The sequence below is a fragment of the Syngnathus leptorhynchus genome, chromosome 6 (genome assembly GCF_054491065.1).
Source record: "Syngnathus leptorhynchus isolate UIUO chromosome 6, UIUO_Slep, whole genome shotgun sequence".
Lineage (NCBI taxonomy): Eukaryota > Metazoa > Chordata > Actinopteri > Syngnathiformes > Syngnathidae > Syngnathus > Syngnathus leptorhynchus.
The window spans coordinates 14577693-14599485 of NC_141200.1; the positions used below are offsets into that span (position 1 = coordinate 14577693).

The 21793-nt window shown below is 41.4% G+C and overlaps 1 protein-coding gene across 4 annotated transcripts in view; it reads left to right on the forward strand.

The window, feature by feature from the left end:
• ndrg4 (NDRG family member 4) overlaps positions 1-21793 on the forward strand; it is a 34644-nt gene that overhangs the window by 8052 nt on the left and 4799 nt on the right. For 2 of the 4 annotated variants that reach the window (XM_085914615.1, XM_085914619.1), the window contains 12 exons: positions 10231-10336; positions 14009-14129; positions 14304-14366; positions 15851-15911; positions 15996-16082; positions 16198-16254; positions 16330-16433; positions 16672-16728; positions 16854-16905; positions 20783-20830; positions 21492-21527; positions 21608-21659. In XM_085914615.1, the coding sequence (XP_085770741.1) occupies positions 10231-10336; positions 14009-14129; positions 14304-14366; positions 15851-15911; positions 15996-16082; positions 16198-16254; positions 16330-16433; positions 16672-16728; positions 16854-16905; positions 20783-20830; positions 21492-21527; positions 21608-21659 (844 nt within the window). Of the gene's footprint in view, positions 1-7088; positions 7158-8433; positions 8594-10230; positions 10337-14008; positions 14130-14303; positions 14367-15850; positions 15912-15995; positions 16083-16197; positions 16255-16329; positions 16434-16671; positions 16729-16853; positions 16906-20782; positions 20831-21491; positions 21528-21607; positions 21660-21793 lie in introns of those variants that run through there. The other 2 variants (XM_085914616.1, XM_085914617.1) reach the window with 2 other exon arrangements.

Consider the following 21793-nt stretch of genomic DNA (forward strand, 5'->3'; position numbering starts at 1 on the left):
CTATCTATCTATCTATCTATCTATCTATCTATCTATCTATCTATCTATCTATCTATCCATCCATCCATCCATCCATCCATCCATCCATCCATCCATCCATCATTCCCACCCACCCACCCACCCTATCTATCTATCTATCTATCTATCTATCTATCTATCTATCTATCTATCTATCTATCTATCTATCTATCTATCTATCTATCTATCGATCGATCGATCGATCGATCGATCGATCGATCGATCGATCGATCGATCGATCGATCGATCGATCGATCGATCGATCGATCGATCGATCGATCGATCGATCGATCGATCTATCGATCTATCTATCTATCTATCTATCTATCTATCTATCTATCTATCTATCTATCTATCTATCTATCTATCTATCTATCTATCTATCTATCTATCTATCTATCTATCTATCTATCTATCTATCTATCTATCTATCTATCTATCTATCTATCTATCTATCTATCTATCTATCTATCTATCTATCTATCTATCTATCTATCTATCCAGCTATATATACTCAAAAAAATTAAAGGAACAGTTTTTTATCAGGGTATGGCATGAATTCAATTACACTTTTCTGATGAGGTTTTGGTCAGGCACGTGGCAGAGGGGGTTGTTAATCACTTTCAGCTGCATTGATGTTGATGGAATTAACAGCAGGTACACTAGAGGGGCAACAACCAGATGGTCCCCAAAACAGGACTGGTTTTGCAAGTGGAAGCCATTTCAAGCTCCTCCCTCTTGATCTTTTTTAACTGTTTTTCCACAAGTGTTGGCTTTAGCAAAAGTCATTATCACGACTGGAAGCATGAGGCGATTTCTTAACCCTCCTGAAGTTGCACAGATTGTCCAACTCCTCCAGGATGACACATCCATGCGTGCTGTTGCAAGAAGATTTGATGTGTCTCCCAGTACAATCTCCAGAGCATGGAGGAGATTCCAGGAGACAGGCAGTTACTCTAGGAGAAAGGCCTGAAGAGCTTTATATATATATATGTATATATATATATATATATACATATATATATATATGTATATATATATATATATATACTCTGCTCGAAAAAAATTAAAGGAACACTTTGAAAACACGTCAGATTTCAATGGTGAAAAAAAAAAAAAGGTTGGATATCTATACTGATATGGACAGTTTAATGTCTCAGGAACAAAAGGATGTCACATCTTTTGATGGAAATAAAAGTTTTCAGCCTACAGAGGGCTCAGTATATAGACAACCCAAAAATCAAAGTGAAAAAATGATGTGGCAGGCTCGTCCATTTTGCCTAAATTCAATTTCTGCAATTCAAAACTCTTTTCAATATCTTGTGTAGCCCCCATATGCTTGTATGGATGCTTGACAATGTCGCGGCATGCTCCTAATGAGACGAATGATGGTGTCTTGTGGGATGTCCTCCCAGATCTGTCTAAGGGCATCAGTGAGCTCCTGCAAAGTCTAACGAGCAACCTGGCGGCCTCTGGTGTATGTATATATATATATATGTATATAATATGTGATACATATATAACATGTGATATGTCACCGTGGGATAGTAGGAAACAAAATTTCGATCTCTTGACATGTGAACAAATTGACAATAAAGTAGACTTTGACATCAGAGTGAAGCTACATCCGTGGGGATTCAAAGTGTTGTTGCCTCCTGCATGAGTTTGACATGAGATAAATGGTGATGGCAATGAAGAAAAGGTGAATAGTCAGTTTGGCGTCATTCGACGTGGTGAAGCGCTGCAAAATGTTTACAGAGAAAGCAAATTTCCTGGTTGTTACTGACATTTTCTTCACTTCCATGCCCCTCATTGAGCAAGTTTTGACAAAGTGAATCTACTGCACAGGAACTGTGAGAGAAAAAAAGTACGTCCGTCAAAGGGCAACCTGATGATGTCCAAGAAAAGCCGTGGATCCTACTATTATCGAATTGAGTGCAATACCATCCCCATTTGTTTGAAATGGTAAGACACAAAAGTAGTCAGCTTTAGGTCAACATATAAGCTGGACCACAGCTCAGTGCTGGAACAAATCTAATGAGTACCGTAATTTTTGGACTATACGTCGCGCTTTTTGTCATAGTCTGGGTGGGGGGGTGGGGGGTCGACTTATACGCAGGAGCGACTTGTATGTGATTTTTTTTCACACATTTTCAAAATTCAAAAATCCGCAATGTAGTGAAACCGCGATAAACGAACCGAGATGTAGCAAGGGATTACTGTCATTTGAACTGCAAGTGACGTCACCCGTGCCGCGCGGCGGTTGTTTACATAAAAGGCAAAGGATCCGATCACAGGATGACGAAGATGACGAAGGGCCCCACGTACTCGTAAGATAAGATGGCAGTGCGTGCGCACACAGTGGCCTCTCTTCGTCCCATCCGATCGGTGTTTTGTTCAAGTGTTTGTCAGACAGTTTTGTGTGTTTATCTGATCCTACCATGTCGTGCTACATGTATAGCAGGCAGGTTCTGCTCGACATCGGCGAGAGCGAGTTTTGCGGCGTTTTGAACTTTGATACGGGGACATTAAAGGCACTGGGACTACTCCGCCTGAATCAATCGCGTGTAAGAGGTATCTGTATCTACATCCGCAACGAATGGTGCCGGGACTCTGTAGTTGTATGCAGACACTGCTCGCCACTGGCGGAGTTTGTGATCATTAAGTGCCGTCCTTTTTACCTACCAAGGGAGTTTACTGCGATTCTGCTTGTCACGGTCTACATCCCACCTTCCAACGTTGGAGGTGACAGGATCACGGCCCTTAGTGAACTGTATCAGGCTGTCAGTGATCCGCAGACGGCGCACCCTGATGGTTTCATCATCTTCGCTGGTGATTTTAATCATGCTGACCTGAAGTCTGTCTTTCCAAAGCTTCACCAGCATGTTACTTTTCCAACGCGTGGTGGCAGCTTCCTAGACTTGGTCTACACTGCACTTAAAGGAGCTTTCAAGGCCATCCCCCTCCCCCACATCGGACTTTCTGACCACGTCACCGTTCTGCTTACGCCCGCGTACAGACAGAGAGTGAGAACTTCCAGGCCGGTTCGCAAACGGGTTAGAGTGTGGGCTAAGGGGGCCTCTGATGCTCTTCGAGACTGCTTTGGCACTACAGACTGGGAAGTGTTTAAGCGGGCAGCCACTTGCAACAATCAGACGGACATTGAGGAGTATGCTGACTCTGTGACCTCTTACATCGCTAAGTGCATTGATGATGTGACCCTCACGAAGTACGTCGTCACTCGGGCTAACTGGAAGCCATGGCTCACAGGGGCTGTCCTCGGGCTGCTGAGGACCAGAGACAAAGCCTACAGGGCTGGGGATGAAGCGGGCGTGAGATCAGCAATGGCGAAACTGTCCCGGGGCATCAAAGATGCGAAAAAGGCGTTCTGTTCCAAGATTACTGCCCACTTCAAAGACAGCAGGGATGCTCGGGCCTGTGGCGAGGCATACAGACCATCACGGACTACAAGCCCGCTCCGCAGAGCTGTGAGGGCGGCGTCCCTCTGCTCAACGAACTGAACCGCTTCTTTGCTCGCTTCGACGCTCAGAACGACACTTGCCCGCTGAAGAGTCCTCCCCCTCCGGACGAGCAGCCCCTGTGCCTCTCTGCCGTTAGCGTGAGGGTGGACGCTTGCTGCTGTCAACACCCGTAAGGCGGCGGGCCCAGACAACATCCCGGGACGGGCGCTGAAGGACTGCGCCGAGGAGCTGATGGATGTCTTCACGGACATCTTTAACATTTCCCTGCGGCAGGCCGTCGTCCCGTCATGCTTCAAGGCTGCCACCATCATACCTGTGCCGAAAAATCCTGCTCCTTCCTGCTTCACTGACTACCGCCCTGTGGCACTGACCCCCATCGTCATGTAGTGCTTTGAGCGGCTTGTCTTGGCGCACGTCAGGTCTGTTCTTCCCCCCTAGACCCCTTCCAGTTTGCCTTCCGACCCAATCGGTCCTCTGAGGATGCGATCTGCTCTGCCCTCCACTCTGCCCTCACCCACCTGGAGAACAGGGACTCGTAGGTGAGATTGCTATTTGTGGACTTCGGTTCTGCATTCAACACGATTGTTCCACAGCGTCTCATTTGCAAACTCGACAAGCTGGGCCTCAGTACCTCCCTTTGCAACTCGCTACTGGACTTCCTCTGTCAGAGGCCTCAAGTAGTACGTGTGGGCGACAATGTCTCCGGCAGCATCACGCTGAGCACGGGGGCCCCTCAAGGCTGCGTGTTCAGTCCGCTGCTCTTCACCCTGCTGACGCATGACAGCACTGCGACCTACAGTAGCAACCGCGTGCTGAAATATGCCGACAACACGACTGTGGCGGGTCTGATCACCGGTGGTGACGAGACTCACTACAGGTCGACCTTTTGGCCGCGTGGTGCAGGGACAACAACCTTCTGCTGAACGTCAACAAGACCAAGGAGATTGTCATTGACTTCCGGAAGGGTCACGAGGCGACCGCGATTGTGTGTGATGTGAGTCACCCCGCTCACTCTTTGTTTGAACTTCTGCCCTCTTGGAAGAGGTACAGATGCCTGCGCTCCCGCACCACCAGACTCAAAAACAGCTTCATACTCCAAGCTATGATCTGGCTGTCTGCTATTAGCGCGCTTGCTCCATTTTGCTGCTCTTATTTGTCTATTTATTCATTTATTGTTTATTTATTTGGGTTATTTGCTTATTACTTATTCATTGATCTTGTCTGTTCGTTTTTACTCTTTGTGCTCTTTGATTGTAAGTGTTGTCTACTGTGTCTAGTCACCGCGGGACGGTGGGAAACGTAATTTCGGTCTCTTTGTGTGTTTTAACGTGAAGAAAGTGACAATAAAGCGGACTTTGACTTTGACTACCGGCATCATTAGCGGCTTTGTTTGTAAGTGACACGGAGGACGAAGAGTTTGAAGGATTTAATGATTTGGAGTGACACAGAAGGTTTGAAAAACTATTATGGCTTTTACGCACGCCCGGTCCTTCTCGAAGGGAGCTCTCTTTCACCTCCGTGGATGGTAGTCGAGGGCCGGCGCTCGTCCGGGTGGGTCTCCGGGGACGGTGGATGGGGCTCGGACATGGCTTTTACGCACGCCCGGTCCTATTTATGGAGCTCTCTCCACCTCCGTGGCTGGAAGTTCAGTAGTTGTTGTCTCGTTGAACTCTTGTTAAATAAAGAGCCGCTTACCAAACCCATGTCTTTCCTGGTACTTTGTTAACGCTACAATATCGTTATATACTAGATCTCTGCAGCGCACGCGCGGCGTTGTTGACATAAAGAACGAGGTATTTGATTGATGCATTTAATGATTTGGAGTGACACAGATGGTTTGATAATATTGTTGTTATATAAACCCACGTCTTTCCTGGTACTTTGTTAACGCTACATATAGTTATATACTAGATCTCTGCAGCACATGCGTGGCGTAGTTGACATAAAGAACGAGGAATTTGATCGATGGATTTAATGATTTGGAGTGACACAGATGGTTTGATAATATTGTTTTAATATGACAGTTATTTGAAATATACTTTATATATCGTAATATGGGTCTGTGGAATAATTAGAAATGCAACTTACAACGGGTCCGACGTCAGCATATGCGGCGCATACGCGGCATTGTTTACATAAAGCACGATCGATGGATTTAATGAATTGAAGGACACAGATGGTTTGCTAAACGTGTTATTTATGTAATACTTACTTGAATAACTCTGAATGTTACGTCAGGCCCGTTCTCAGCTCCTCGTTTGTTTATATGTCACGTTAGCATACCGTATCGTTTAGCCTGTTGTTGCTGGTTCATGTCTGTTTTTGGTGTTGGATTTTGACAAATAAATTTGCCCCAAAAGTGCGACTTATACTCCGGTGCGACTTATATATGTTGTTGTTTTTTTCACTTTATTGTGCATTTTATGGCTGGTGAGACTTATACTCCGGAGCGACTTATAGTCCGAAGATTATGGTACATCTAAGAGGTGTCCGACATGCTGGATGCGCCGTGAATTTCCCGTTGCTTTTCTGGCATTTCTTGTCTGTTGCTGTGATCTTTTTTTTTGTACCAGCGTGACTGTCAGGCACAGTGAATCACTGGATCCAAAGTACTCAAACTTTGTAAGTCTCAGGGTTTGGTTCCTCAAGATTTGTTTGAAGATTGAACTGCAACAAAGCAGGGTAGGCTATCAACTCCTAGCCCCTCCTCCGCCTCCTCACCACCACCATCAAGATTTGTTCGCATTTATGAGAGTGCCTATGTTTGTTTGGACCAAATTCCTCATTGGACTGTCAAAGAGAAAAATCGGTGTTGATGTGCTGTGTGCCAGAGCCTAAAAACTGAAATGTAATGTGAAAAATGTGCAGTTCCTCTCTGCATCCAAAGACTACCCCAATGACTAGTGTGAGATCCTCTCGCTTGTAAAACTGATTTTTGGATAGGAAAACTTCATGGTGTTTCATTTTCAGCTTTGATTTTTGGGCCTGTGGTCATGGTACCAATGGCCAAAGTGTATGTGTAAATTTGAAATTCAGTTCTAACTTGCAACCAATACAGCAAAAAAAAAAAAAAGAAAAAAAAAAAGATAAATGTAACTGTTAGGCTCATTAAATATTTTCCTAAATTCAAAATAGTTTGCATTTATTGTGATTCTTCAAATTGATACATGTAAGTCCCAATGGGTCAAATTTTGCCCAAATCCTAAATTAGGGACTAAAGGGTTCAAATTCAGAAAAATAATTATTTGGGTGTTCATTGAACTTAGAGAATTCATTTAATGCATGATTCATAGTTTCCAAAGAAGAAAATGGTACTTGGGTTCTCTGGGGTTAAACTTAAAACCTTTTGGCATTGTCACGGGTACTGAGGCAGCTTGTGTGTGACTGGTGCAGAGTGCACATGCGCTTGAAGAAGTGTTCTGGAAGAGGAAGGTGATAGTGAAAGTATTTGCTGTTGAGAACAAGGATATTGAGTCGAGTGTAAGAAGCAAGAGGAAAAAGTCTCAAATAAGCTAGGACTGCAGTGTGACCCCTGTCCCTGTAGTGTATGTGTGCTGATGGGCAGCTTGCCTTCCTCTTTTGGTGACGTGCGACCTTGTAGGCAAAGCCGATCAAGGAGAAACCTTTATGGTTAGGCGGCAAGCAGGAACGGCTCACGTGAGTGAATAAGAGGCTTTGTAAAACTCTTGGACAGCCACCGTAATGATACTCTAATGTATGCACTGCACCAGTGTAATCAAATTGGGGTTTTAAATCTGTTGGACTATAAATTATATGACGATAGACGAAAGCTGGACTGGTGAAGCAAAGGCTTTTGGGGCACCACAAAGGTCGAAACGATGACGATAGACGGATATACAGAGAGCTGGGAGATTATATTATGAATAAGGATAGATGGACGAGGCGAAAGGGTGCCTAAATCGCGGACGGAGGGCAAAGGAGGGATTGCAAAAATAGGGTGGTGCCTACCTCTGCCATTTGGTCTTTTGAAGGAAAATGACACTTGAAGTCAGTCAGCATTTGAACCTGTAATTGAACTATATTCTTGGAAAACGACCCTTGAATACAACAATGACGCATTAATACAACAATGTCAGCCAATGACAAATACAATCAATTCAAGTCAAACTGTAATACGCTTCGATGAAAGTAGAACCTAGCGGTCAACTAGAGCAAGTACTGCCAGGGCGCTCACTGTCTCATTGTTTTAGGAGCGTCTTTGTGTTTATAGGATGGTTTTACTGCTCCCACTTGCTTCATTTGGAGGCATGATTAGAGCTGATCCAATCCTCAGAGTAACGAGAATGTAATAGCGAACGGAGTCAGTTGGCATGCGGGTCCTCTTGGCTCATCTCGCGAGGTTCGACAACCGAATTTCATCCGACATCCGAAGCAAAAAAATCTCGAAGTTTTTGTTCGAATACCGAATTGTTCGAGAACCGGGACGTTCAAAAACCGAGGCTCCACTGTATTCATTTAATGCAGCTGCGGCACATGTGCATCGTTCACTTCTATTTTTAGATTCTCTCTGCTGTCTGGCTTATTGAGCGAATCCAAGGATTGTTTCAGTAATAATTTTCTATTTCCTGCTGCAGTTGATTAGTCTAGATGTGACTGCATTCTATCATCATGACTACCACGTATGGTAGATTCACAATCTGAATGTACTAAACACTGGCACATAGGGTTGAAGCTGATATGTAGCAGTGGTGCTGATGAGAAAGGATGCATAAAAGACTGCCAATATAAGGTACCCAATCGTATGATGGCGAGGCAGTATTCTGAGCCAATCCTCGCCTCCCTACTCCACCCCCATGGTATTGTTGCCCATGGAATGTGAGATGAACGCGAGCCGAGGGGGGGGGGGCTTCTAAATTCTGGGTGCGGAAAGCTCCCAAGCAGACAAAGGCACTGCAGCAGTGTGCACCATCTATCATTCAGCTCCACTCTTCTTTTTTCAGCGGGGTGTTGATCAGCAATAGTCCTTTCAAACAGGAGGCCTGGCTTCTCAACTGTCTGTCTGTATCTTCCTATTTTTTTTTCGCCATTGAGAGAACATTTACTGTGGAATCATGCCTGAATGCTGGGACGGGGTGAGTGGAGTGAATTTAGGGCATATGGTACACCGTGGCGAGTGATGCATCTGAGTGACGTAGGTTGTCATATGACGCATTTGTGAATTTGGTGGTGAATTTGGAATTGATCCTTGTAAATAATTTGTAGTTGATGACAATAAATTGAACATTACAATGTTTAATATTTTTCCACGGAACAGACAAAAAAGAAACGCAAATGCTGATTTCCACTTTGTTTTCATGCAAAGCAGAAACTGCAGTGTCAGAGGAATTAATGGGTCATTCTGTTCCTTTAGCCTACTGACACACTTAAGAATGCCACCACAGATGCTCTTTTCCTCTGCGGATGAACATGCATCCATGTGCCTACGTGTACTTGCGCGTGGGTGCGTGTTCTTGCTTGTTTAAAGAAAGCATTAAAGATCTTTGCAGCCATGTTAACCTTGAAATGAATTATGTGCAAAAATTGCCTTGTGGTATTCTGAATGAAGTGAAACTAATATTTAATGTCTCTATAATTTTGTTTAATCTCTTTTGCACATTGAGTGTAAAATAGATAATTTCTTCCATCTCAAAAGCTGAAGGTCATCATGTTGGCAACCCTTAATGCTGTATTCACTATTTGTAATCCAATCGTTATCTCCTAACAAGTCTGATGCAGTGACTGTCTGAGAGAACAGTAAGTTTATTTTATCCAAATCTGAAGTCATAAATTAATTAGCTGAATTAGGTCCTATCACATGGCTGTACAACTGCATAACTGCAATAGTATCTGTGGCCAAGGTAGAGAGGGTTATGCATTTTAGTTTTATCATTGAGCTTCAAGTATAGTGAATCATTTGGAAATTACGTAAAATAAATTACTCCATAGTGAATGTATAGTGTTGTGTTGACATTGTGGGCATGCAGCATTTGAGATGCTAGATTAAGGTGTCAATCAATAATAGGTGTTTGGAGAGATTCACAATCAACTGTTCAACTGGTGGAGTGGGACATACCGATCATCATCATAGCTTGTCACGCCAAACAGCCAACCATTCCAGGCTGTTCCGATTCACATTCTCGGAGGATATGCTCGATGGTCTGGGCGCCCTCTCCACCAAGTTATCAGTGGGCCGAGGGTTTATCCTTTTACCACCCACAAGATCACAACCGGTTGGACTGTCCTCGCGTGCAATGTTAAGATTGGTCTCCTCACGGATTGACAGGGTCACGACGAGAACGTTCCGAACTTCACACACTGATGATTAGAGTGAAGAAATTATGACCGCACATTGAAAACAAAGCCCCACGCTCTGGCCATCAATTGCACTTTCTCTACAGTTAAATACCAAAATGTGTCAATCTGCTCTGCATGTGTCCCTCCTTTGATTAGTTACACATACATGTATCTTCACCTCAATTTAAATGTTGATGGTTGTTGATGGAGTGATTGACATGACTTATTGCAGAACATGTGTTCCTTATAAAGTGTAATCTTGATTATCTACAACACAGTCGATATTATTTAGGATGAATTCTATATTTACTGGATTTTTTTAAATGTGTTAAAAACACCTCAACTTACATAAATGCCTTCAAATTCTGCACGAGTTGATATGTTTCTTCTGAAGTCAGGTGAACAACCAGGTGAACAAGTGTGTTTTTCTTCACAGGAACATGATGTTGAGACTCCTTATGGGATGCTGCATGTGGTTATCCGCGGAGCACCCAAAGGGAACAAGCCTGCTATTTTCACCTATCATGATGTGGGACTGAACCGTGAGTAGTGTGTATTTCATTCTCGACAGATGTGCCAGTATGATTTTTATAAAGGCGTTTCTGCGCTTGCTTCACGTGATAATTGGCTACATCAATAGCTCTTTTCAGTCACGTGCACATATGCATATACACACATAAACACAAAGTGAGAAAGAGAAGCAACACATTTATTTTTAAAGGAAGGACGAAATGGAATTGGTTGTGTGCTGTACAATAATACACAAAATAAAATGTCATCATTACATACTCTTTGCATTTGAATTAGGGTCACCCTAACTACAACATAGGAGTAATAGTTTTTATACCCTGGCTAATTTCCATCACAAGTCACCACTTATTATTTTTTTGAGATTCACAAATGATTTGCATCTCACGAGGTTCCAACTAAAATCATAACATGACTGTGAGTTGAGAGTTGGCTGTCACGCTATAAATGTAAATGTTCAAGGTTGCAGCAATGTGAATAATTAGAAAAACAGTGACAAAAGACAGTAACATCTGAGCAGGTGCTCACATATGACAATATAAGAGCACCAGAGCAGGGCTGAGAGTGACAAGGATGAAAATGTTGAGGAGGTGAGGAGACAAATGAAAGAGTGAGTGGAAATAACAGTGATGAAAAGTAGGTCAGAAAAACATCCATGTCCTTTGGAGGGAGGCGGGGCGGAGCCAGCAGCAATGCAGATGCTTTATCGAGAGATTGGGGGTTGACTGTAGCGTGCTTTAGTGAGCACAACTGTCTTTATTGCTGTTTTGCTGTTTGTTTTTTAAAAGTGGCAACATTGGTGAAAAATACTACTTATGGATAGCATAGATTATGATTGTATTGGCGTTCACTATCAAGCAGTATCAAACTAAGTTAATATTCGTCTTCATTATAATATAGTCTGTCAGTAACTCAGAAACCGAAAAACATATGAGGATGTGAACATAAAAAAAAGAACATTCCAACTGACCCAGGGAACAGAAATGAGGTCACAGACCACAACTGCAAAATTAATACATATTTCTGAGAGAGAAAGAGAGAGAGAGAGAGAGAGAGAGAGAGAGAGAGAGAGAGAGAGAGAGAGAGAGAGACAGAGAGACAGAGAGACAGACAGACAGACAGACAGAGAGAGAGAGAGAGAGAGAGAGAGAGAGAGAGAGAGAGAGAGAGAGAGAGAGAGAGAGAGAGAGAGAGAGAGAGAGAGAGAGAGAGAGAGAGAGAGAGAGAGAGAGAGAGAGAGAGAGAGAGAGAGAGAGAGAGAGAGAGAGAGAGAGAGAGAGAGAGAGAGAGAGAGAGAAAAGGTCATTGAGTCTGCAACGTGCAAACTGCAACCTGCCAATGGATAATTCAATGTCTCGCCTATCGTAAGTATTTATGCAGCATGGGTGTTCTTGACTACATCTTGAAGTGGGACAAACTGACATGTATACATGGAGTAAAAACTAAGCGGCAGTGTTCTCTGAGCCTCATTTATTTTCTTTCTGTAACCCAGATGCCAGGCCAATTAAACCATTTAACTAATGCTGCTCAGTTCGAGCCTCCGAAAAATACAATGTTGCTGACACACATGCAGCCTCAAAGAAGGCCAACCAAAGCCTAAAGAGAGGAGGGCACATGGAGGGCTGGCATCTGTGCTCCCTCGCTATATCGCGGTTCATTTATTGTGGCTTCAGTACATCGTGGATTTTTCCACCAAAAAAAATAAAAATAATAAAAGTTCTAAATTGAGGAATGATGGCACGAAAGTTGCCTGCACGCCAGCAGAAGGTAGGGAGTGCCCACATAATTGTAATATGTAAACTTGTACCTAGTTATAAAAAAGTTCTAAGAACATATTTACAGTATTGTACCTTCTTATGAATTTTTTATAATAAGAGTTCTAAAAACATATTTACAGTATGTGCACTTGTACCTTGCTATAAAAAGTTAATAATAAAAGAATTCTAAAAACATATTTACATTATGTATACTTTTAGCTACATCTACATATGTTACACACACATACTCTTTTATTATTATAACAACTTTTTCATAACAAGGTACAAGTGTACTGTCAGGTCTAAATATGATCAGACATGAAATCACCCGCGAGAAAAATAGGCGAAGACAACCAGGATAAGTTTACTCGCGAGGAGAACGATAGAGAAAGGAAACTCAGTTACAATCTCCATCAATTCTGAGTCCCACCCCCGCGTACTCCTCTTTTTAATGTTTTGGTTGCCCTGGTTACAGAGGCGTTGCTACACTATAGGGAGGGGAGATAGTGGCTGTAGCAACGCTGATTAGCTAAGGAATGTAGTGTGGTGTGATTTAGCACTTAATTGTCGGCCCATGACCCCGCACCGGACTTGCAGAGTCTGTTGTCTTCTCTCAACCAGCTGTCTTCTTCATAGGTGGCCGACTCCTCTTCGACTGTGATCAGATAACTTGAAGCACGTTGAATGCCGTTTTCCTGTGGAACAATGCAACTAAACCTTTGCTAAGTTTATCTTAAACTAACACAACACATAATAATAATGATGTTATTATTTATTATCTTCTTAATAAACTAACACAACACATAATAATAATGAGTAACTAGTCCTACCTAAACATTTCAACACATATTAAGTAAATGTGAGGTAACTGATATACAGTTCCGCAAACAAGCATTGAGGCAATATGAGATAACTTATATGTGACTTCTTCAAACTGTATAGAACATCTAACAACGAAAAACAGTTCCTATCGACAACATTCTATGAATCAAAGCTACAGTTAACTAAAAGGAGAGTCGTAAACTTGTAAAAGATGAGGCCTCCAGGTCTGGTAGGCCAAGGCTTTCCCAAGATTACTCCATGTACATACTGTAAATATGTTTTTAGAACAGTTTTATTATGATAAAAAGAATGATAACAAGGTACAATACTGTAAATATGTTTTTAGAACTTTTATTATTGTAACGATTTTTTTTTTTTTTTTATAAAAATGTACAAGTGTATGTACTGCTATTGTGTAGACACTCCCTGCCTTCTGCTGGCGTGTGGGCAACTTTTGTGTCATTATTCCTCAATTTAGAAGTTTTATTTTGAATTTTTTTCATTTATTATTTATTTATTTTTTTTAATTTGGAAAATTGAAAAAAAAAAAAGCGATGTACTGAAGCCGCGATAGACAAACCGCACACAGGAAGACTGGAGCCAGAATTGAACCTGCAACATTTGCACTGTTAGGTGGATGTGCAAACCAGTCCTAACCATGCTGTCGTAGTTAGGATTCAATATGAGGTAGATGTCTACTCATTACACTGAGAAGAGTTGGGAGTGGCATGAAATATTTCTTTATTCCGGGGGGGCATAGCAGCAAATAATTTAGAAGCACTGGTTTAAGTATAGTTAAAAACAAATCTGTTAAAATGTATTGAACATAAAAACCTGTTCTTATAGAAGCCTGCCTAATAAGTGATATTGAAAAAAAAATTGAGTTGATTTTTTTGCTGCTACCAGTAAAAATAGAAATCATAAACTTGTTGTGTAACCAGCCTACTAGTTATAAGCATGACACTCATTGGTATTACAAACCCCAAAACAAGTGCTTACCGGTGGTCTGAGAAAAGGACTTGAAACGTGTGTTACATATTGAATGGAATTACAATCTTTGGCTCATTGGAATGCATGTCTGCTTTTTCACTTTCTTTGCTCCTGCAGACAAGCTGTGCTTCAATTCTTTCTTCAATAATGAGGATATGCAAGAGATTACCAAGCACTTTGTGGTTTGTCACGTCGACGCTCCGGGGCAGCAGATTGGAGCGTCGCAGTTGCCACAAGGGTACACGCAAGCAGATTTTTACAAATATCGTCACTGAACTTGACCTACTTAATTTAAGAAAGAAATTTGGATTTAGCCTTGTGGTTTGATAGATGAGTCACAAATGCAGCAGTTTTCAAGCTTCATCACTGATGTAGGAATGTACAGTACATACATGTCTCTTTCCTTCCACAGGTACCAGTATCCCACTATGGACCAGTTGGCGAGCATGCTGTCCACTGTGGTGCAGCATTTTGGGTTAGCGCATATTACATTTCACTAGTACATGCCATGTTTTCGTTGTGCCAGCCTTGCCATTTACTGGGACATCATGTCCTTGTTTTGCTGGCAAAGATGATATATTGTATTTCTGCACTGCAGGAAATCTGTTAATAAAATGCCTTTGAGTGAAACACACACACTCTCACACACACACACACACACACACACACACACACACACACACACACACACACATTCATTCATAGTCTCACACGATCCGGACCATTTATTTCAAATTCACTTCACTTACTGTTTTGGTGAACACCAATGATTGAAAGGATATATGTATTGTTTATTTTTTAATCACTTACTTACGGCAAGTGTGTAAGATTTTGGAGAAGTAATCCGACTCAGTCCTGTGGAAAGTGCCAGAAAGAGACACCCTAATGAGTTCCTCCCACTTACGTGCAGTGTAGCCTTTTGTTGCTAAACATTAGATTTTGTTTCATATGTTAAGCTATCAAATAAAGTCAACAACAGTGAAAAAGGAATACAAACAAAATAAAGATAATATAAACAGTGTTAAATAATATGGTAACGTTATATCCTGGCAGGGTCATGCACCATGCGCATTTGATGGCGATGCCAAGCGTTAAGTGAGTTGACTGCTCTTAAACTTGGTATTTGGTACTCCTATGACAATGTGCGAGAATTCATTATCAACTCTGAGAATGTGTTTGAAGACAGGTGCACAATGCTCAGTCCATTAAAAGGCTCAATTAGTTTTGCTGGAGTTTGAGAGAGCCTTAAACTGAAAGTGCACAGCCACAAGGAATGACACGAGAAAAGTGCCAACACACTCTGCTAAGGCTTGCCAAACATTCACTAACACATTTTCCTGCTTATTTTGGGACATTTTGTTGCAGTCAGCCAATTCTAGCCTGACTCTCAGCTTGTGTACCATGTCTATATGCACCCCATTTAATTTTTCATGCATTTGAAATGAAACTATGAGGTATTTCAGGCTCGCTCAATCATTGTACTACAAAACAAATTAGTCTAGCGATCATGAGCTATTCCCCAGGAGTGCCAATATTTTACAAATTCTGCCACAGTATGTGATAACCTTTGTAATAACAAGTAACAGAGATCATTAGAGGAAATGGATCCATATAGAAGTATATATTTCATTTAAGTTTAGCTTTAAGTTTATTTAAGTGAAATTTTCCAGCAGTATAAATATTATGGTACATACAATCTGCAAAATCAAAATTCTACCAAACTACGGTAATGAAGTATACTTATGTTACATTACAAAACAGTTTTGTTCTAATTTTATTGATTAAGCCTAAACTTTGATACACAAGAACTTGGAGAAATTCTTAAATTCAGGCTATTCTGCTGGTAATTTGTTGAATGTTATGTTGGCAAAGATGAAATTCAGCAAGGGCAGTATCACTCCCATCATATTACATCTACTGTGTCTTGAATAAAAAATGGCAATCATTGAACTGTTTTAGATTCAAGAGTATCGTTGGGATTGGCGTTGGCGCTGGATCGTACATCCTGGCCAAGTTTGCTGTGAGTCCATTTGACATATTGTATAAATTCACAGTATTCCTCTGAAGTGGCCAACCTGTGAAAGAAAAAAAAATCTGTTTTTAGCTGCTCTTCCCTGACCTTGTGGAAGGTTTGGTTCTGCTCAACATTGACCCCAATGGTAAAGGATGGATTGACTGGGCTGCTACAAAGGTACCTGCCAGAATGTTTTTCAGTGACTGAATTAGCTTTCCAAACTGTGACTGGGCATCCTGAAAATACCGTAGCTCTGCTGTCTTTTAATATGCAATCTGTGTCCTTCCTCTAGCTGTCAGGACTGACAAGCACTCTGCCAGATACTGTACTGCCACATCTTTTCAGTCAGGTATATTGAGGATTCCTTGTAGCACCAGCCCTTGCGTAATAGCCAGAAAACCATGAAGCTTTTATTTGTGCACAGGTGGAGCTTATGAACAACACAGAACTGGTGCAAAGCTACCGGCAACAGATCAACAACACAATCAACCAGTTCAACCTGCAGCTTTTCTGGAACATGTACAACAGGTAGAATAATTGTTTTGTCATTGTTCCAAGATTACCCCGGACAAGCGAGTATCTCCATAAACTGCCTTTTCATAATTATGACAGCCAAAATGTAATGCTTACTCATACTTCTCCCAACCCTAAGCACCACACACTAATCTTCAGATGATAATGACATCAATTCCAAAGTTCACCATCGGTACTTTTCAAGGACAGTCTGTCAATCAGCGTAGTGTCTTATTAATTTTGTCTTTTCTAGTCGGAGGGACTTGGAGATGAACCGCAGTGGGACTGCACTGAATGCCAAAACCCTGAAGTAAGTCCAACACACCTTTCTGTTACAAGGTTGGGGAGACCATCAGTTTTGATTTTTAGAACATAATTATATTATAAATATCATACACATGAGCTCAGTAAAATGTTTAGCATTTATCGTTTTAGGTGTCCGGTTATGTTGGTTGTGGGAGACAATTCCCCTGCTGAGGAAGGAGTGGTGAGTCCCTCTTTGTTCCCTTTCAACATTTTCTAAATAACTAATTTCTCAACTCTCTTGAACTAGATTGTTAAAGAAACAGTATCTGCAAACAATGCAGGTGTTGTCTATTTAATATAATTTAATAACATCCTTAATGTAAATGATGTATGTCACAGGCCGAGACAGAGCAACCAGGTGCAGCACGGACCTTTATTGAGTTGGAAGTGGAAACCTGGGTAATAGGGAGTAACACGGGCAGGAGAAACAAGTAACAGGTCGGGCAACATACAGGTATCAAACAGACAGGTGGCAAGCCAGACGAACCGACCCGAAGTGATGGGTTTGCAGGGTTTAAGTAAGAGAGTGAATGAGCTGGGAGCAGGTGTGGTAATGAGCAGCAGGTCCGGGCAATCAAGGGTGATCACTGCATAATAGGACTGGAGGGGCAGGAGCAGAGAAAGAGAACTGTCCGAGGTCTGATCAGTGGCAGACATGGCTGAGAACAATTGATGGAAGGAAAATCACTGGTTGGATGGCATGGGCACTCAGTATAATGAAAAGGAGCATTGTTTGATCTCTGGCTGCAAAAGTTACTACCGTAATTTTCGGACTATAAAGCGCTCCGGAGTATAAGTCTCACCAGCCATAAAATACACAATAAAGTGAGAAAAAAAACATATATACCATAATTTTCGGACTATAAATCGCATTTTTTTTCATAGTTTGGGTGGGGGGGCGACTTATACTCAGGAGCGACTTATATGGGGTTTTTTTTTCAAAAAAATTTACTTGATCATTAACACATTACTTACTAGTACAGTTGATCACCTCACATATTATTTTTAATGCACTGGAAAAACGAATAAAGCAATTCACACTTTAAAGCACAATATTCAAGTTCATGAAACAAATAAACAAAACAAAAAAAAAACTGAACAACAGGCTAAACGATACGGTATACTAACGTGACATATACACAAACGAGGAGCTGAGAACGGGCCTGACGTAACATTCAGAGTTATTCAAGTACGTATTACATAAATAACACGTTTATCAAACCACCTGTGTCCTCCAATTCATTAAATCCATCGATCGCGCTTTATGTAAACAATGCCGCGTATGCGACGCATATGCTGACGTCGGACCCGTTGTAAGTTGCATTTCTAATTATTCCACAGACCCATATAACGATATATAAAGTACATTTCAAATAACTATCATATTACAACAATATGATCAAACCATCTGTCACTCCAAATCATTAAATCCATCGATCAAATTCCTCGTTCTTTATGTCAACAACGCCGCACGTGCGCTGCAGAGATCTAGTATATAACTATATTATAGCGTTAACAAAGTACCAGGAAAGACGTGGGTTTGGTAAACGGCTCTTTATTTAACAAAACAAGAGTTCAACGAGCCAACAACTACTGAACTTCCAGCCACGGAGGTCCAGGTCCATAGAATAGGAGCGGGCGTGCGTAAAAGCCATGTCCGAGCCCCATCCACCGTCCCCGGACAGCCACCTGGCCGTAATCCCTTGCTACATCGCGGTTCGTGTATCGCGGTTTCACTACATCGCGGATTTTGAATTTTGAAAATTTGTCAAAAAAATCACAAGTCGCTCCTGAGTATAAGTCGCCCCCCCACCCAAACTATGACAAAAAACGCGATTTATAGTCCGAAAATTTCGGTAATAGTTAATGTTTTTGTTAAATCAAAAATCTGAAAAAAAAACAATAACAAAACCACAGCACATAATCACTACTAATTAATAGGGATTTGCGATACCACTTACCAGTATGACTACTCAGTTCATGAGTTGTCTCCAACACTGATACAAAGAAGCAATATCACTAGCACTTTTGAAATTTCCCCCAAAATGATAACTAATGTTTGAAAAAGACCTTTATACAGTGGAGGCTCGATTTTCAAGCGTCCCGGTTCTCGAACAATTCGGTATTCGAACAAAAAATTACATTGTCATTACTCTGAGGATTAGATCAGCTCTAATCATGCCTCCAAAGGAAGCAAGTGGGAGCAGTAAAGCCATTCTAAAACACAAAGACGCTACTAAATCAATGCGACAGTGAGTGCCCGGCGCGCTGCGGTTGTGTGATCGGACCAAATTAAGCTCCCTGCGCACTGAGGTCCTCCTAAATTTTGGAAAGTACATCAGGACTTTAAAAATATTTTCTAAATTTCAGAGACGGCTCTGTCACAATAATGCGACCAGCGTGGTGCAGTTGCACGGTTGGCGACGCGCTACGGTTGAGCGTTCGGCGGTGCGCTGCAGTTGCGCGATCGGACAAAATTAAACTTCCTGCACACTGAGGTCAACTTAAATTTTGGAAAGTACATCAGGACTTTATAAAAAAATTCTAAATTTCAGCGATGGCTCTTTCACAATAATGCGACCAGCGCGGTGCAGTTGAGCGGTTGGTGACGCGCTACGGTTGCGCATTCGGCGGTGCGCTGCAGTTGCGTGATCGGACAGAAATGCGCAAATGAAAAAATGCTTAAAAAAGGCGTTTTTTTTTTTTCTTGGAACAGATTTTTTTTTTCCATTATTTGTAATGGGAAAACAGGATTCGTAATTTGAACGATTCACTTCTCGACAGCCTTCTGGAACGGATTGTGTTTGAAAACCGAGGCTCCACTGTATACTCGATTGCCGTCCACATGATGTAAAGTCGTGTCAAAAAGGACAGCCCCACAACATCTGGAGGCTTTAGGAATGGGTCTCATCCACCCCTGGGGCCTTGCCACACAACGCCAGAGATAATAGAGCCCACCTCAGAGACTCTAGGCTCTGCTTCCACATTTAAAAGTGTGTCAGTAGAATTGAGGAGGTCCTATTTTTAAGTATTCGTCCCGGGTTGCGGTCAGCATGTCCACTACAACATGCAATTCAAAGTGAAAATATTGATGATGAATCATTAGGATTATTGTTGTCCAGTATTTGTTCATATATTTTTATTGCTAAATTGCATATTAAGATTCCAATACAGCCAACTAACTAACTACTTGTTTTTTGTGCATTGTTATGTTTGTACATTGTATGTATGTAAATGCAGTTAGTGACTTTATTTCCTACACAAAGTAGGTCAGACAGCTAGGTAAAACGCACAACAAGAATACACTACATTATTCTGGATGTCTGCTGCCTTTACGTGTGTGCGTGCGTGTGTGTAGGGAGGGGGGTGTCAGATGTTATGACTTCCAGGCCTCTCAATTTGAAATATATGCTTCTGTAATAGCTAAGCTGCTGCATGAAGAACCTTAAATCAAACCATTTGTTTTGAAAACAGGAGGAGTAAGATGGAGTCCAGGTTGGAGTGAGAACGAGAATAGATGTTGGCTAAGCAACTGCAGAATGATGGCATGATAAAAAAGAGCAGGAGGAAGCATTCTTAAAGAAATGTTTTTCTTAAATGTCATAGATGGAGGTCATATCCGCTGATGTGATCAGTTGAGGCAGTGTTGTCTTCTAAATATATACAATCACAGTTTATTACTTGGAAGCCACAAAAGCTGTTTATTATTAGCTGTATTATTTGCAGCTGTTTACGATATGCCTTTAAAAGAGCGATTTGGCAATCTATTTGGTGGATTTGGGTTAAACAGCAGAATGCAGTGAGAAAATGCGCATGTGTGTTTGAGTGCGTGTGAGCATTCGTGCGTGACTGTGTTTTCAGCTCCACTGGAATGAGTCATCAATGCAGCACACTGAAGTATCTGGGTCACACATAGACCCTTTTAAAATGGACTCCATATCGTCGATGTAGTCTATCCATTTGCACTGTGTTGTCTTTTTAAAAGTTACACTTCAATCCAATGATGTGAAACATTTCTTATTATTGAGGTCGCTTATTATGTTTAACTTGCTCTCAAGGTTGAGTGCAACTCCAAGCTTGACCCAACCAACACCACCTTTCTTAAGGTAAACACAATGTTTGCATGCCTCTTGGTAATCTGAATAATAATGTACATGGAATGTGTATAATGACGACTATAGCCATCAGTTTTTGTTTATGTTACAAAAGTATCAAGACTTTTTTTTTTAACAAATTACAAAATCACTATCTGCAATGAAAGTCAATCACCAGATTGAAAATTAGAAATTAGAATTATAACCCAAGCATTTCATGTGACGTTCTTGTTGTCATAATCATACACAACTTCAAAATCCTTTAGCTGTTTAAACAAAATAATAGCTGCCATTATCAATTATGACCTCATAATACCTAAATTATTGTCCTCTAATCCTAGATCGTCTTGAACATCTTCCATGTTGTGTTACCACTATAGGGTCAGAATATTTATAATAACTGTAAAGTATAGGCATACTCCCAATCACCGTTCCACAGCCAACCATTTGAGACCTTTTTTGTTTAACTCAAGCCAGCTCTATTCAAATGAATCTTTGACATCTTTAGCTGACAATGGCGAGTCAAATAAATAATGTTGAAAATTGTCGAGTGTCATAGATGAGTTGGACAGAAGTCAATGATGGAAAGATAGAAGCTGAAATGCCAAGAAGTGCAGGCAGGTTTTCAGTGACAAAGAACTTGGTCCATGCCTATTTATTTTTCTCGTGACAGATGGCTGACTCTGGTGGACTACCCCAGCTTACACAGGTAACAAACAAACTCTTATCACAGAACATGAGTCACTTGAAAAAAATTTAACTATTCATGTGGATGTCTTGTTTTTACAGCCTGGGAAGCTCACTGAAGCGTTCAAGTATTTCCTTCAAGGAATGGGCTACAGTAAGTATCCTCAAGTACTTATTGCCGGTGAGATTTTATCTTTGTCACAGTATGTTTGTAAAAATTCATCTTAGCAGCAGAATTCAGTATTTGAGGCCGGGTTTTGTCCCAAGAGACACAAGCTGTATTAATGT